Here is an 18286-nt window from a genome sequence, read left to right as displayed (position 1 = left end):
ATCTTTGAATATCCCTGGAACGTGCCTTGATTCACTCCCAGAATGCCGTTCACTCCACCACAGCTGGCAAAACACTGCCAGTGGGACATCCATGCCATTGAGCGGCCTTCCAGGGGGTTTTCAGCAGTGCAAGTGTCATCCTGCCAGCCGAGCTCCCTCTCTACCAGCAGAACAGCACTTATGCTGCACCCAATGGCCCTTCAGCTAGCTTTTAGCCAGCTTCAAGATTGTGCCACAATTATTGTTTAAAATATTAATAATTGCAGTTAAAACTGAGGCAACAAAATACCCATGAAAACCAGAAGGCTACAAAGAATCAACTCAAATCATCAAAACCCATCACCAAATGCCCTTATTATCAGGTTTTAAGCAACCTTAAAAAGTAACAGGTGAATGGTGGATAAAATGACCATCCAAAAGCACAGGTGTCTCCAAGAAGAAGGTACAAAGGAAGGTGCCTTATACCGAATCAGACCATTGGTTCATCTAGCTCAGTCACTGGCTGGGCATTGGCTGTCCAGGGTTTCAATCTGGGTCATCTCCCACCCTGACTGAATTTGGAACCTTGTGCTCTCAACCCAGATGTTTTGCCACTGTGCTAGGGCCCTTCCACTAAGTTCTTGCCCTCACAATTTTTTATTTTTGTAAAAATCCAGGACACAGAGCAGTGTGTCCTCTGTGGATCTAGGCTTAGCAGTACCTCTTCTCACTCCCTAATAAGGTATTCCCAACCTCCAGAATCCAGATCATGGATTAGCACCGTTGACTAAAAATTCATATGCAAATATGAGAGTGAAGAACTAGCAAAAACAATTGCAAATAGCACCAAACAAGTTTTTGCTAAGGTTTCCTTTGAGGGTTGTATGCAATGATGTGAGAGCAGAGCTTATCTCACAAGGTAATTCTTCTCATCTTCCCACCCCCCTCACTCCCACCCACCCCCCCTCAAAAAAAAATCTGCTCCAGAGTTCCCCCCAACCCTCTGGAACTGAATTTGAAAGCACTTGGAGAGCTGGAGGGGGAAGGAGAGGAAGTTCAACTATGTCCACAGAGTCCAATATATGAGCAGAACAGCAGGTAACCTATTGCAGGGATTTGCACCAGATGACCCTTGCAATTCTATGATTTTATGATAAACCCATACTTTTCTATTGATCAACGAACAAGAGCCAGAAAACATTGTTTGAAGGGAGTTTGCATTCCACAGTTTTCTGCTATCTGTGATATGTTTCAACTGACAAACTAGGCACACGGCCACTGCTGTAGCAAGAGGTCACTGCTGCGGGAAAGTACAGAGCTGGTGGGAAATGAAAGCCAACAAGCAGCTCGGAACCATGATTCACCTTTACATTTGGCTTGATGACAAAACTGAATCGCTCTCAGAGTGCAAGGATTACCTAGATCAGGGGTCAGCAACCTTTTTCAGCCGTGGGCCCGGTCCACTGTCCCTCAGACCATGTGGTGGGCCGGACTATATTTTGGAAAAAAAATAATGAACAAATTCCTATGCCCCACAAATAACCCAGAGATGCATTTTAAATAAAAGCACACATTCTACTTGTGTAAAAACACCAGGGAGGCCCCACAAATAACCCAGAGGTGCATTTTAAATAAAAGGACACATTCTACTCATGTAAAAACACGCTGATTCCCGGACTGTCCATGGGCCGGATTGAGAAGTTGATTGGGCCGCATCCGGCCCACGGGCCTGAGGTTGCCTACCCTAACCTAACCTAGAGCAAGTGCGCTGGAAAAAATAAATGATACAATAATAACTCGGACAGACTGCAATACAAGCTGTGCTATCAGGAATGTGCAATTGAACATTTGCCAGAGCAGCAGCTACTTCTGTAACTCTTGTCCTCTTTTCTTTAAAGTAATTTTTACTTAGTTGTGTAGGACAAAGCATATACTGTACAATTGTATCAATATATCAGAAAGACAAGCCATGGGTAAATTTAACTGCCTGAGCAGAAGCTGTGCAAGCAAATTTGCTTTGGGAAGCTAAGGCCAGGATCCAAACATCTATTATAGATGCATCATAGAATCGCAGAATCATAGAGTTGGAAGCGACCCAAAGGGTCTGTCTAGTAGTTCAACCCACTGCAATGCAGGAATCACAGTTAAAAGACTAGTGTGTGCTTAAGTTATTCCCCCACATTGTTTCTCCCCATACCATGTCACAAATCGCTTTTGATTTGACTCTCATGCTTTGCACGATGGGAAGGAGCATAAAACCTTCAAGAAAAGACAATCTAAAGCCTTCTTGGGCGCACACAACTGGTTCCGGGGTTCTCTGGATCCTGTTGCTGAAACCTGTCTCAACTGAAGCAATAGTATGCCAAGCGGTTTCATACACAGAGTGGAAATATTTTTATAATTTGTTTTTAATTTGCATATCATATGCCTAGAATCATAGTTGGAAGGGACCACGAGGGTCATCTACAGTATTACAACCCCCTGCAATGCAGGAATCCTGCCCATAGCCAACCCTAGGTGGATCACAGGGTGGTTTACAATATAAAAACACAAAAATAAATACACAACACAGTAACAAACAAAAGCAATAACCCCACCCACCCGCCCAGTTTAAAAGGCAATAGATTGCTTAATTAGCAATGTCCCGGGAAAAGAGGAATATTTTTGCCTGGAACCTAAAGATACGTAACCAAGGCACCAGGTGAGCCCCCCCCCCCCCCGGGTAATATCTGTAGAGTTTATGTAAAAAGGGATAAAGCTTTCAAGGGCAGACTATTCCGTCAAGCCTAGGCATATGCACACACAGAAAGTAGAACCCAGCTTTCTGGTTTGATCTGCATACATATGGCTGTTCTGTATATCGTGCAAACATAATTTGTCCTATAGGAACTTTTGTGTGCAAGCTAGGTTTATGCTTTAGTGACCTGCCAGTGTAAACGAATTACAAAAATCTCTTCTTGTGTGCTTAAACTTGATCAACTTAATTAATGATAATCTCCTAGTACCCCTTTCAATCGTTGACTAATCATATGTCATACAGTTGGTGTCCATGTACACTCATACATTAAATGGAAAGGCGATATGGTTGTTCTGTTTGCTGAATTAGATGAACGAGGGCAGCAGATGATTAAGAAATAGCAGAAAGGCAAGAGGTTTGTTGCTGCAACAAGATTAGTTATCAACATCAGTTGATGTTATCAGTTAACAGCTTGGAAGTTTGCTTGTTTTCCACAATCATGCAGTATATAAATTTTATGAAATACACATGCAGCAAGATAAATGAACAGAAAAAAGTGTTTCCTGTATTTGAAGTTTTACAACCATGTTATAATAATTTTGTTCAATTTCATTTGGTTGCCTTGCTCGCTAAAAAAAAGATCCATTAAACAAACCTGTTCAAGAAGTTCTTTGTAAGTTATAAACTCTTTAGCGTTTGTTACAGGACTGTCGTGGATGATAGCAATCTGGTCCCCTTGTCCATTCTTGACATGGCGATCTATAGCATTATAACAAATATTCAGCTCTCCCCCAACAAACCTAGAGAGGAAAGAAGAACGAAAACCGCTGGGTTAAAAAATAAATCTTGCCAAATGAGAATTAGTATCTTGTCCTTTGCCTCAGGCAGCAAAATACTGTGTGCCAGCCCTACCATTAACTATCCTACCTTTTGACCCTCCTCCCCAACATGCCTTGCCTTACTTTATAGTATACATATGGAGTTGCGAACTAGCCAAAAACAAAATGTCCTAATAGATTTATGGGACCTTAGCAGGTTTCTGACCTGCAGAAATCAGCAAATGAAGCTTTCCATGGCATGGAGATAAGGATTATTGCATTAGCCTATATAGATATGTCTACATCTATTTCGGGACCCAGGTGGCGCTGTGGTTAAACCACTGAGCCTAGGGCTTGCTGATCAGAAGGTCGGCGGTTCGAATCCCTGTGACGGGGTGAGCTCCCGTTGCTTGGTCCCAGCTCCTGCCAACCTAGCAGTTCGAAAGCACGTCAAAATGCAAGTAGATAAATAGGAACCGCTACAGCGGGAAGGTAAACGGCGTTTCCATGTGCTGCTCTGGTTTGCCAGAAGCGGCTTTGTCATGCTGGCCACATGACCTGGAAGCTATACGCCGGCTCCCTCGGCCAATAATGCGAGATGAGCGCGCAACCCCAGAGTCGGTCACGACTGGACCTAATGGTCAGGGGTCCCTTTACCTTTTTTACATCTATTTCAGAATCTGAGCAAAGCCACAGTATCCTATATAATAAAGTGCAAGTGTCTCTGTGTCCAGTCCCTGTGTCCGCGCTACTGCGCATGGGCCCCATGGACACAGGGACTGGACGCAGAGACTTGGAGCACAGAGAGAACTGTTGAAGCGGCGGTTTGTCCGGGTGACGGCTCGGCGAGTGAGAGCGAGGCTCATTGACGTCACGCCGGGCGGTGATTGGCGGAGGGAGTTGGGTTTCCCGTGGGAGCGATTGCTGAGGCGAAAAAGGAGAAGGGACTTGGAGGAGGCTGTCGCCACTCGGGACAGCAGAAGGAGGCGGAGGAGGGGCCGGTGGGCCTCAGGCGCTCGCCGGCGGGTGGGGCGAGAGCGGGAGCTGCGGCGGAGTGACACGGGGGGCAAGGCGGGAGAGCGAGGGGCGGCGCGCTTACCTGAGGGGCGCTGCGGGAGGCGGCAGCAGAGGCCTCTTCCTTCTCCTCAGGTGAGGAGAAGAGAGGTGGAGGAGGCCGTCGCCACTCGGGTTCTAGCGCCCGTTTACTTAACGGGCTGAATGACACTAGTTAATCATAATCTTGTAGTACATGCCATCTTTTAGCACAAAGCTTCCTTATTAACTATTATGGTTTCTAGAATATAATGACTCCGCCTAAGAATATATAGATGCTAATTTTATAACATCCAAGTCATTATCTTCTTCTCACACTATTAAAAACATTGTTATCCCTGTAGGTGCTATAGAAAGCAGTTCTTCTGAATCTCTTTATCTTCCAGAATAAATTATAGGTTTTTCCTATCTCTTAAGGCCAGTATACACAATACTATTGCTGTACACCCAATAATCGCCTCTGGGTACACATGCATGTGGATGTATGTAAACTATGGAATGGCAATTACCATAGCAATTCTTTGATCGAGGCAGCGGGTTTCTTTCAGCCTTGTGAACTCAGCAATTGCAGACAATATTACCAGAACTAGTGTATTTCAGCCCGTTCAATAACGGGCGCTAGAACATCCTGGGGTTTGGAGAAGCGCTTGTGCAGCGCTTCTCCGAACCCTGGGACCTGTCCTTGCTGTCGGCGGCAGGGGGACAGGAACGGAGGAGGAGAAAGCGCTGCTTTCTCCTCCTCCGTTCCTCTCTCCCAGCCGCCGACAGCAAGGAGACATCCTGGGGTTCGGAGAAGCGCTTGTGCAGCGCTTCTCCAAACCCTGGGACCTGTCCTTGCTGTCGGCGGCAGGGGGACAGGAACGGAGGAGGAGAAAGCGCTGCTTTCTCCTCCTCCGTTCCTCTCTCCCAGCCGCCGACAGCAAGGAGACATCCTGGGGTTCGGAGAAGCGCTTGCGCAGCGCTTCTCCGAACCCTGGGACCTGTCCTTACTGTCGGCGGCAGGAGGACAGGAATGAAGAAGGAGAAAGCGCTGCTTTCTCCTCCTTCCTTCCTCTCCCGCAGCCGCCGACAGGAAGGACGCGGGACACAAACCCCTACTTCGTCGCCGCTGCTTCGTGGCCTCCTGCCGCTCCTCTCACGGGCCAGGGAGGGTTGTGAGGAGGAGGTCTCCGCCGGCCTCCACCCTCGCTTCCCTGACGTTCTGGCCAGGAGCGGCGGTTGGAGGAGGCGGGGGGGGAGAGAGTGCGCGCGTGCAGTCTCTGCTGTCCAATCCCTGTGTCGCTGGGGCACATGCGCAGTGACCCAGGGACACACGGGACAGCTTGGACGCAGGGACAACTTGCAAATTATTATTACCAGAATATGTGCATCTATCAACATTCTGAAGAATGGGGAAACTACAGAGATATGTAATATCAACAACTAAAGTATTATGTGGATCACCTCTTATCTTACCGATTTTTTTTTTTTGCTAGGTCATAATACCAAGCAAGAACATAGCCATCCCAACCCAAGTTGTCCCAGTAGGGACAAAGTTCCACTGTAGTTTGAATATTAATTCAAGTTAAACATTGTGCAGTTCTGTCCTTGACCACATTCGGTAAGGTCAAAATGTTAGGACAGTTCTTTATTACCAGCTGTGGCGAGTCCAGAAATGGATGTAAGATGGACTAGAATTCATCTGCACTGGCCAGTTTTCAGGAATCGCATATGCACTGAAATGTGCACCTGAATACCACTAGTGCCTGCAAATTAGCTGCCACTGACTCTTCACCCCACTCACAGAAGCCCACTTTATAGGAATAGCCTGCACAACTGGAGGTATAACATCAGTGCAGGGTTCTCCTGTGTCACATCACTCCTAATTTGAGAAGCTATCTTCATACAATAGCCTCAATGCTTTAAAGTGGACGGGAAGTCCAAATGTCTCTGTATTACCCTTGAAATGGGGGGGGGGGAGAGACACACAAGATGGAACTATATAGAAACTTACATGCAGTGCTCTAAATATAATTTTACCTTTGCTTGCTGCTGCAGATCCTGCAATATCAACTCAAGAACCAGTTTAGGTACTTCTCCCCTCCCCCCCCCCTTTGCAAATCACAAGACGTGGCTCATGTTACATGGAGAGTGGTGGGAGATTCAGGACAGACAAGAGGAAGTGCTTCACCCACAGCACACAGTTCAACAATGGAATTTACAATGGCTTGGCTATATTTTTGATAATGGTTGCTCATCAGGTGATTAGTAAACACTGGGAAACGGGCCTAGGGTTAACATTATCCAGGTGGTACATAAGGATCTGGCAAACTGCTTTAGCTGAAACCTTAACAGGAAGACTGAAGAATATGAAAGGTTTAAAAGATTAGTTTGACACAGTTTGGTTTCATTTCATTTTGATAAGGCTTTTATTAGAGTTAATCATAGTACAATTAGAAAACTAATCTAAATTTAAAAAATTTAAAATTTAAAAAATGCAAATAGAATATGGAGTCCTCTCTTAAAGGTACCGGTAGTTCTTGAGCCTTACTATCCAGAAGGTAGTAGCCCCTCCCAGCTCTCACCTGGGATCTTTCCTTTCTCCTACCAGCCTCTCACCCTGGGAGACCAAAATTTCTCTGCCTCCCATTCAGGCACTTTCATCAACTACAGTGATGAACACCAACTTAGATGGGTTTATAATGGAAGTAATGTGCTATCTCCACAATTAGAGGCCGTATGTCTCTTAATATCAGTTGCTCTTATTTTGTTCTTGTAGAGGCAACTAGTTGGCTGGCAACTGTGGGAAACAGGATCTTAGTTGAGAGGGGCCTTTTGTGTAATCCAACAGGTTAGTAATAATATATTTCTGGCAGTGGTGCTGCAATACAAATGCTCCCTTTCTGTGCACATCAGACGGTGCTTATAAATATTATACAGCATTGTAATGAGTAACAAACAAATCCCAGGTGCATAATCCAATGGCTGTGCTTGTGACATTTCTAGCACACACTAAAAACAAAACAGAACACCCAAGTCCAATAGAATCATCTTCATGGATCTTTAAAAAAAATTAAATGACTGAAAAGTCCAACAGTTCTTTTTTCATAAAAATATTCCAAGAGGCTCACAACAGAGCAAAACCAGAAATTATAGGAAAAGCCTAAATCTGGCAACAGACAGGAAGGGTTTTGGTTTTGTTTCTTAACCTGGTGTGGGTATTCATGCATGCATGTGTAAAAGAGAAAGAAATCTATAAGCAAGTGATGCTATGGAGCAAGAACTAGCTACAGTAATGTGATCTGCACAGAAACAACAGAATTAGGAAGCATAATTGTTTTAAACAAAAGCAAACACCAAGATCCAGACAGAATTGTCAGCTGGTATAGTAGCACAACACTTCAGGCCATTTTTTGGCACAAAGTTGACAGATCAGTGTGATTTTTCATTCTAAGCACTAGCAGGGCTTTTGTTGCACTGCCCACTGTGATCCAAGCCAATTTTGCTTGTGTTCCTTTTACCCACAAGAATTCTTAAGTACACACTCAATATCAGATTGCAGAACTAGCTGGAAAGCATATTATTGTTCAGAGGTGCTTTCCTTTCACAAGAGATTAAAGGAATATAAATACAGAAGAAAAAGGATAATCTTAAATAAATTATACGAGATAGTTCTCTGTTAAAGTACCTGATAGTATATATTAGTAGTGGCTTATGGAACAAAGGACGCGGGTGGAGCTGTGGGTTAAACCACAGAGCCTAGGGCTTGCCGATCAGAAGGTCGGCGGTTCGAATCCCCACGACGAGGTGAGCTCCCGTTGCTCGGTCCCTGCTCCTGCCAACCTAGCAGTTTGAAAGCACGTCTAAGTGCAAGTAGATAAATAGGTACCGCTACAGCGGGAAGGTAAACAGCGTTTCCGTGCACTGCTCTGGTTTGCCAGAAGCGGCTTTGTCAAGCTGACCACATGACCTGGAAGCTATACGCCGGCTCCCGAGATGAGTGCCGCAACCCCCGAGTCGGTCACAACTGGACCTAATGGTCAGGGGTCCCTTTACCTTTATAGATCAAAGGAAGCTGAGTTTATTGTCTACTGTGACTGGCAGTAGTGAGGGTTTCAGACAGGACATTCCCAGCTCTACCTGAAGATATTGAGGATTGAACCTGGCAAAGCAGAAGCTCTACCACTACATGGAAGTATTTATATATACCGTATATATGGGGTTCAAGACAGCCTACGAGCCATGTTCTGTAGTCTCAGATGCACGTGGGCCAGCCAAAATCTGACAAGTCCAAGAAAAATGGCATGTCTTACACCTGGCACCAAAATGAGAAAAAAAATGCTGAACTCTAAGGCGAAGGCATTACACAGCCAGAACATCACTGCAGAAAAGGCTCTCTCTGGTGCCACCACATAACAGATTTCCCTGGATGATGGAAATCTGGTTGAGTGTCATCAAGATACTCACCCCAAATTCTCAGTTGACCCCCATTCAGTGGCCTCATGGAAATGTTACAGAGCATAGGGGACACAAGATGGAACCCTGTGGCACATAGCACAAGCACCACAGGCCCAAGCAGAAATCCTCCCATATCACTTCTGAAATTAACACTATGGGTAGAAGCAGAACCATCAAGTCAACATGCTCTCAACACCCATCCCACCATCCAGGGAGATACTATGGTTGATGCTGCCAAAAGCTGCTGGGAGATCAAGGAGAATAAAGAGGGTCACTCTCCTCCTGTCCCTCTCCCATCCAATGTCATCCTTCGGGGTGGCCAAAATTGTATCAGTGTCCAAACTGGGCCTAAATCCAGATTGCATGGGTCCAGATAATTGGATTCCTCCAACTGCACCTGGGAATGAACCAGCCCCAGCTTCTCAATCACCTGGTCCAAAGAGGCATGTTAACAGCCAGATGATGGTCATTATAATCTCCTCTGTTCAAAAGGGACTGCTTAAGGAGCAGCTGTGCAACCACCTGGGTCAGTGTGGTGGTCACCCCTCTTTCCTGGCGGTAAGCATTTGCTGTCACTCAGACCCACCCAGCAAATCCCTTCTAGCTAGCACTAGAGGAAGAGTTGGTTGCCCAAAGCCTTGCTAGCCTTATTTCAATGTGCCTTTTGCAGCAGTTTGCTAGGCAAAAATTCAACAGGTGACGACGCAGTTTCTCCCAGAAATGGGAGGTGAAATGATGCACAAAACCGTAGAGTTGGAAGGCGTATCACGGGTCCTCCAATCCAACCCAGCACCGATGCAGGAAGACTACAGCACAACACCGGTTGTGTTTCTGCCTGTCCCTGACGGGAGGTGGCGCAGCCCAGCGAGGGTTGTGTCAGCCACTCACCAGGAGGTGCTGTAGGGATCTCTCCTCTGCATGGTTTGAGCCCAGGGCTTGTGCCACTCGATGCCCTGAGCTGCTTCAGCCCAGTGTTTCTCGGGCTCCTCCACCGACGCCCTGAAAACCGCCTCATAGTCGCCTCCAGGAGCGGCTGCTCGCGAGGACAACGAGCGGCTGAGCGGGAGGAGGAGCCGGGCTGCAGGCGGGCGCCTCGTCCAGCAACTCGGGAAGCCGAGCGGAGGGACGCGCCGGAGTCCCACCTGCGGAGCCCAGAGAAGGCCTCGGGCGCTGCGAGCAACTTGGTGCAGCCAGGCTCTCCGGCACTGCTGGGCGCTCATTTTCCCTGGCCGCCCCTCGACAGCACCCAGGCGAAACTGCAAACTCGAGCGCCCTATGCTACACACTTTTGGAGCCGGGGAATCTTATTAATTCCTTTTTCACAAAGTCAGCAGGAAGAGCCGAGCTGGACTCAGGACCAAAGATTAGGACCTGCTCCTCCTCCACCACCCACTTTGGTGTTTACAAACGACCAGTTTGCAGGAGCTCCAGTCCGGGATTTGGTGTCGACTCCCCAGCCCGCTCTTTGTTTTGTAGCGAGGAGGCCCTCTGGGATTTGCTCCTGTTGCATAATACAGTATCGCCCACCGACCTCTGGGGCTCAGCATAGTCTGCAAACTTTCCCCCTTTTATTACTTACTGCTCCAAGTTTGCTAAGTGCCTGGAAGTAAGTGGACGCGGTTTAGGAGAGTGTCCTGCTTCTCCCTCACTTCGCAGATTCAGGAATTCGCCTTTCCTTCAAGATCCTTTTAAAAATCATGGCAATCTGCTTTCTGTTTCAGAGGCAACGGCGTATTTAAAACTAGCACAGCAATACAACATTTCTTTCCTGATGAAGTGTGCATGCACACGAAAGCTCATACTAAAATAAAAACTTAGTTGGTCTTAAGGTGCTACTGAAGGATTTTTTTTTTGTTTCGACTCAGACCAACACAGCTACCTACCTGTAACTAACTCTTTCCTGATTTGTTTCATTCTCTGTTTCAACAAACGGCAATATTCCATTCCCTTAAAAACAATTTTCATTCCTGTCCACTTCCAACAAGTGCACTTCATTTTAAATAAGCTATATTAAAATCATATTCCATTTTTTTAATAAAACAACAACTTACAATTTATATCCATTATCAACCTTTATCGAGGGAGAATTAGAGAGGATTAGGTTAATATGGAGACACCACAACAGGGGCATATATCCAGAACAAGGGATGCATTTGACTTTTTGAATAAAATTAGATTTGGAGATAAAGCCATTTCAGACACACCAGTTTCAGAGAGATCTCACCATGGAAGGATTCCATGAACTCACCATGGACTCTCACTGTGGGGGGGGGGGGGAGATGTGTAGATCCACTCACAGAAGGATGTTACTACTGTATTATATTTCCTAATTTAGGAGTGCACCAAGCCAAAGAAGTTATAAAGTACTGGGAGACAAACAGTGTCAAATAAACAATACCTTTAGAGGCACTAAGCAATGTGGCTAATAATAATAATTATAATAATTATAAATTATTATTTATATCCCACCCACTCTGGGTGGCTCCCAACAGAATATTAAAAACACGATAAAACATCGAACATTAAAAACTTCCCTAAACAGGGCTGCCTTCAATTCAATGTAGAATAGTACCAACCCTAAAATTAAAATAAAACAGATTTATTGCAACACATGACAGGGTCTCCTCACGTTGTTCCCATCTACATCTGTAGAACGCCCTGTGGTTTATGTTGGGATAAGTAATAAGAGAACAGAAAAATAGGGGAAAGAGTGTGGAGTGTAAAGAAGTCTTCACAAAGTTCTGATTGTTCCCATGAAAACTACGTCAATGCTCTTTTTAAATATCAAATGTCAAATTCTTTCCCTCCCCCACGCCCCATTTATGTATTTATTTTACTGGTGCCCTAAGCACGTGCTTAGCTTGCCTATTGGGTAATATGCAGCAGGGGAGATAAACTTTCACCAATGTGCTGTACTTTTGCAAAAGAGCACTGACCCCAAGGGTATTCTTTTCGAGAATCATATTTCTCCGTAGCAAATACTGAGTATTCCAGGAAGGTAGGAGCATTTCATAACAAGTCCCCAACTGTGACAATCGGCAGGAAAACGTTGTCGAACAGGCAAGGTTGCTATGGGAACACCTAAATAAAAAAACCGGAAAGAACACTGCTGATATGGGTGCTGTGCACCTTAACCCTTGATGCCCTGTTGCAGGATCAACTGGTGTGTGGTGCTTCATATGAGTGACTAATAGGCAAAAGAAACCCACTGTGTGTTGTTACAGTACGATGGTGTACATGTCTACTCGGAAGTTAAGTCTCTTTGTGGATAAGTGGGCACAGGATGGCAGCCTAGGCTTTGGTTTAGGGTTGGCATTTGGGAAAGAGGGTTCTTCTGCCCTTAGAGCTAGGGGCCAGGCAGAAATTCAACAGGTTATGCCTTTTCTAGTATGGGAATACAATTATGGGTAAAGTTTCCCCATGACTCTACTCTCTATTATTTGTTTACAAAAATATTTTTTATATACCGCTATTCTGGATCTCTTGAGTGAGGGATGAGGTTCTGAAACAAGGACTGCGCCTACTTTTTTTTGAAGCAAGCTGAACACCACTCCAATCCTCCATCTTCCAACTACTGCTCTTCACTAACCCACACTTGCAGACTACCGCGCTACTGTGAAATGTGCAAAACTTAAACCGAGCCCTTCAAGATATACAAAGCAACCTGGCTCAGAAGGGAAGCAGAGCTCATATGAAACACAAAAGGAAAAGGAAATATAAGTGACTTTCTCTTCCAACACTGTAAAAACTTTGGAAGCCACAACTTTAAACAAAGACAGTGTAACAGAATAGTGTATGTATGTGAATGACTGTAATTGTGTTTTTGTTTTGTTTTTAAGGGAGGGCATTCAATTTCATTGTACTATTTAAAGTACAGTGACAATAAAGTATCTATCTATTTGTTAAAAAAATCAGAGCAGTTTGCAACAATTATACTGGACCTATTATGTGTTATGCCCTGCCCACCATATGGCAGCCATTTTTTGACCAGTGCCTCCCCACAGCATTCTCCCATTGCTCCAAAAAGGCTGGCAATCCCTGGAGTAGACAGTAATGGAAGAAGAAGAAAAGTGACCCAATAGTAGTATTGTGTGTTCCAGCCATGGTGAGGTGCGCACTTCAATCTGTGGCATTCCACTAAAGTAAAACATTCCTAATAATGTATCATTCAATGCAATTAAGTTATAGCACTCAGAGTCTACTGACAAGGGCATAGAAAATGCCATTTTGACAGCTCTAGTAGCATTTTGCTTGTGGCACAATGCATACCCCCCCCCCCAAAAAAAAGTCCTTCTCACCAAACTGTTGATAACATACATCAACCAGTGGTTGCTGGTGCCCATTGGGACTGGTGGGGTGGAACAGTAGGTGGAACTACAGCCAAGCATGTGTGGAGCCAACTAATTCTAGTTTTGTCTCCATCCTCCACCCTGCTGAGTTCAACAAGGACGACACTGAGACCAAGGTGGAAGAAGCAGACAACCAGGCTTGTATGTAAGATAGCAGGGTGGGCTTTGAAGAATCAAGACTGAGCTTGGCGAAGCACTGCTCCTTTTGCCCTAATGGCCTGGCCTCCAATGACACCAACCAGAGCCATTTCTACTAAATTCACTCATATCTCAATGTCGGATTTCTCTCACACATAGCTCTCCCTTCTGCCAAATCTTTATCCCCTGGATGGCAATAAAGAGTCAACGCAAATGCTTATAACCAATGTCCTCTTTAAGTGACCCCCATCTTTCTTTTTCAGGTGATCACAGCATGGTGCTCAGAAGGCTGCTGTTTCAATTTGTTTGAGTAATAGCAAACTTAAAGGCAGCAAAATGCATTTCTCAAGCCAATTTGTTTGTTTATTGGATTTATACATTGCCTTCCTGACAATGCACTCAAGGCGGTTTATAATTTAAATACTAAAAAACAAACAAACAAACAGCATTATATAAAGCAAAGACTGACAGAGTCTTCTCATGTCATCTAGGAACTGTTCCCTGACCTGGGCTTCCTTGCTTATGCCTTCCCTCAGGGCATGCAGGCGGGAGAGGAACTGCCCCAATTTTGACGCATTTTTGTTATGTTCTAATGCAAAGATCCATGAATTAAAGAACCTTTTAATGAGGGTGAAAGAGGAGAGCGCAAAATATGGTCTGAAGCTCAACATCAAAAAAACCAAGATCATGGCCACTGGTCCCATCACCTCCTGGCAAATAGAAGGGGAAGAAATGGAGGCAGTGAGAGATTTTACTTTCTTGGGCTCCTTGATCACTGCAGATGGTGACAGCAGTCACGAAATTAAAAGACGCCTGCTTCTTGGGAGAAAAGCAATGACAAACCTAGACAGCATCTTAAAAAGCAGAGACATCACTTTGCCGACAAAGGTCCGTATAGTTAAAGCTATGGTTTTCCCAGTAGTGATGTATGGAAGTGAGAGCTGGACCATAAAGAAGGCTGATCGTCGAAGAATTGATGCTTTTGAATTATGGTGCTGGAGGAGACTCTTGAGAGTCCCATGGACTGCTAGAAGATCAAACCTATCCATTCTTAAGGAAATCAGCCCTGAGTGCTCCCTGGAAGGACAGATCGTGAAGCTGAGGCTCCAATACTTTGGCCACCTCATGAGAAGAGAAGAATCCTTGGAAAAGACCCTGATGTTGGGAAAGATTGAGGGCACTAGGAGAAGGGGACGACAGAGGACAAGATGGTTGGACAGTGTTCTCGAAGCTACGAACATGAGTTTGACCAAACTGCGGGAGGCGGTGCAAGACAGGAGTGCCTGGCGTGCTATGGTCCATGGGGTCACGAAGAGTCGGACACGACTAAACGACTAAACAACAACAAATGCAAAGATAGGCTTGATGATTAGCTATGAATGAAACCCTGAGCATGTATGTTCCGTTATTGCTAAATGAATTATTACTAAATGAATAAGCTAATCAAGGTAAAGGGACCCCTGACCATTAGGTCCAGTCATGATCAACTCTGGAGTTGCGGCGCTCATCTCGCGTTATTGGCCGAGGGAGCCGGTGTACAGCTTCCAGGTCATGACTAAGCTGCTTCTGGCGAACCAGAGCAGCACACAGAAACACCGTTTACCTTCCCGCCGGAGCGATACCTATTTATCTACTTGCACTTTGACATGCTTTCGAACTACTAGGTTGGCAGGAGCAGGGACCAAGCAACCGGAGCTCACCCTGTCGCGGGGATTTGAACCACCAACCTTCTGATCGGCAAGCCCTAGGCTCTGTGGTTTAACCCACAGCGCCACCCGTGTCCCAAGCTAATCAAAGGAAGTAGTAATTACTATACTGTACACACAACATTAAAAGCAGCAAAGCACACTGTTATTTATTTTCTACCATATATTTAAATGTGCCTGCTTATTACTTCTTTTCCAGTAATGTTCAAATTTACAGATGTGATATGTGCTGGTTTTCTTTCCCCTGAATTCTTTAGGAGGAAACCATGTTTCTCTACAATAAAATTGGTATGGGTATGTAATGAAGAAACATTCCACAAACTCATTTGAACCTGCAAATGAGTTTGTATAATGTGAATTAATACCACTACACATCATTTCCAATGGCAACTAATTGACAGTATGCCTCTGGGATCTTCTTGGACCTCACATCTATCTGAAAAACAGCAATATTTGCTCCAGTTGTAAATGTTTGTAAATGGAAAGTGGCTACAGTCATGAGAACCACTGTAGGAAGTACAACAGAAAACACTAAGCATGTTCAGTTGTCACACCTGTATCAATAACTCAAAAGACTGATTTGAGAATCACTGGATTGGACTGCATGAAGAATGCACACCTGCAAACCTTATCTAGGTCAAAATGACAGGAGGTATTTTTTTTCCTAAATTAAGAGCACAAGCCTGCCAAACATTAAACACATTTCAAACAAATGGCACTTCTTCTTTCAGATCTGTGCTTCAAGCTCAGCAAATTGGCCACGGATGGTCTGGCTCTGAGCAGCTTGGAAGTATATCCTCACAGTATTAGCACATTGCAAGAGGCAGCATTAGACTAGTACAACTGATGCAGCCACACTGGGCCCCATGCTGCAGGGGACACCAAAACAATGCTGTAGAATGGAGTTCGAGAGGCAGGGGGTGCCTATTTTAGTGTCACACAGGGCTCCGCTAAAATTTGAGAACCCCCAGTCTGCCACTGGCATTGCCAATCCCATAGCTGCCAAGTTATCCCTTTTTTAAAGGGATTTTCCCTTATGCTGAATAGGCTTCCTCACGAGAAAAGGGAAAACTTGGCAGCTATGCAATCCTCAATTTAAACCAATATGACACTTGTGTGATTCATACAGATGTGATAAATACAAGATTTCATCATTTGGTTCTGTTAGATCCTAAATAATATTGAACAATCTTTTTACTAGAGGCTTTTTAATTCCAAATCAACGTACAGGCAGCTTAAAGCATCATATATCATACATGGTTTGGAAATGTGGGTGCGCGTAGAAGATGGGTTTGGTGGACAGCCCAAAAAGGAGCATGTAATAAAGCATTGAAGTACTTTCTGGGATTAAGGAGTAGCATCAAGGTAAAGGGGCTGGTTAGTGAATGTCCCAAAAGGGAGACTGGGATGGGCCTGGTCTTGGTTGGGTTGGACCTGTTCAGTCTTCCTCTGCCAAAGGCAGCCTCTGGTCCTGGGCCTTTGGTGGTGCTTCTCTAAGTCTCTGCAGTGGTCATTCCATTATATAAGCCCCATACTATGAATCACATACATGTTTTATGGGCAATACTATTTCATGGGCATTGCAGAATGCACTCTTTTACGTAATTATAACAGGGTGGGGAATACTTTTTTAAAATGCAGTCCAGAAGTTTTCAGTTTGTATTAGATTTTAATCCAGAGCTTGTTTTTTTCATTTGTATATTTAAACTATTATTTCTATTGATTATTTCATGCTTTATGGACAATAAGCAAGTTTTGTAGCATTTGTTGTTTCACTTTTCCAGCAATCCATTTAGTTTCATCAATATAGCTCTACTCCTTTGCCATCTGCTTTTCCCCCTACCATTCTGTTCAATTCTGGACAGTTTAGAGAGAAATGGGTATTATATGGTGATTCTATTGGTTCATATGGCTTCTGTTTCTTTTAATGTTTTTCCGTAACTTGCTTAAAACCAATTTAAATTGCAAATAAAAAGCTTGGGTTATCCATGTGATTAAAAAGAAGCATGGAAGTTTCATTCATAGATGGATGGATGGATGGATGGATAGATAGATAGATAGATAGATAGATAGATAGATAGATAGATGATAGATAGATAGATAGATAGATAGATAGATAGATAGATAGATAGATAGATAGATGATAGATAGAAGACCCCTTTGGGAAGAATTTCACATAAATATATCATAACCCTCAACACTTTTCTCATGAGGGGGTTGAGGGCCATGCGGCTTAGCCATGTGGCCATTATCAGCATGCATTCCCCGCACAATCATGCATTTGGTGGGACCTAGGACGGACACACCCTTCATATGGAGGAGCTCTATGTATGTACATCAATGTAGGACGCCTTCTCAATGTCCAAAAACCTGGACAATGGAGACACGTGGTTGCCTGTGTGGCAGGGGACAGGACAGGCCTGTACGGCCTTCCAGCTTTTCATGGATTCTTCGCATATGTGAGGAACGTTGTCTTTTCTCTTTCATAGATTTCTGAACCTGGAAATATGGTGATACATCATAGAAACTTCAGTCCCTGAAGCAGCAAGGTAGCTTGCAAGCAGAGGAAACAAATGTTATCCCAGTCAGGATAAGGTGACTTGAGGAGCCAATAGGCCCCTGTCAATATACCGGTAACTGTTGACTTTGGATTAATTAGCTCCCCTTTCTGTGAAACTTATTGCTCTGTTCAGCTGAATGGCTTGAAGTACTACTAAGCCACCAGCCTGCCCTGGCAATCTAATTTCTCCTCTTTTCTGAATCTTTGGGGCTAGGCGGCAATAAATACTCAACATGATGAACAAGTACAACTTATGCAATAATTAAAGAATCTGTTTTTCAAAGACTGTTCTTTCTAGTGCTTTTTCATTATCTCTGACTTTACTATCTCTCATAATGGTTATTTGCATATTTATACCAGCATTCTGCTTACTCTTTAGATTATTCATGCCTGAGAAAATATTCTGAAACAGAAAGGGAAAGTTTAATGAGTTTCAAGGGGACATGTGGGGGGTGGGGTATGTAAAATATAGAAACAAATGTCTGAATAGTTGCCACAAAATATTTGCT

The 18286-nt window shown here is 44.4% G+C and overlaps 1 protein-coding gene across 4 annotated transcripts in view; it reads right to left on the bottom strand.

The window, feature by feature from the left end:
* ACSS3 (acyl-CoA synthetase short chain family member 3) overlaps positions 1-10364 on the bottom strand; it is a 63394-nt gene extending 53030 nt beyond the window's left edge. Inside the window, exons 1-2 of one of the 4 annotated variants that reach the window (XM_060279684.1) lie at positions 9913-10364; positions 3372-3516 (exon numbers count right to left, since the gene is read on the bottom strand). In XM_060279684.1, coding sequence (XP_060135667.1) covers positions 3372-3516; positions 9913-10244 — 477 coding nt within the window. In that variant the 5' untranslated portion in view covers positions 10245-10364. Of the gene's footprint in view, positions 1-3371; positions 3517-9912 lie in introns of those variants that run through there. The other 3 variants (XM_060279685.1, XM_035128600.2, XM_060279686.1) reach the window with 3 other exon arrangements.
* Between the last annotated feature and the right edge of the window lie 7922 nt (positions 10365-18286).

The sequence above is a fragment of the Zootoca vivipara genome, chromosome 10 (genome assembly GCF_963506605.1).
Source record: "Zootoca vivipara chromosome 10, rZooViv1.1, whole genome shotgun sequence".
Lineage (NCBI taxonomy): Eukaryota > Metazoa > Chordata > Lepidosauria > Squamata > Lacertidae > Zootoca > Zootoca vivipara.
This window is presented reverse-complemented; position numbering and strand designations above follow the sequence as displayed.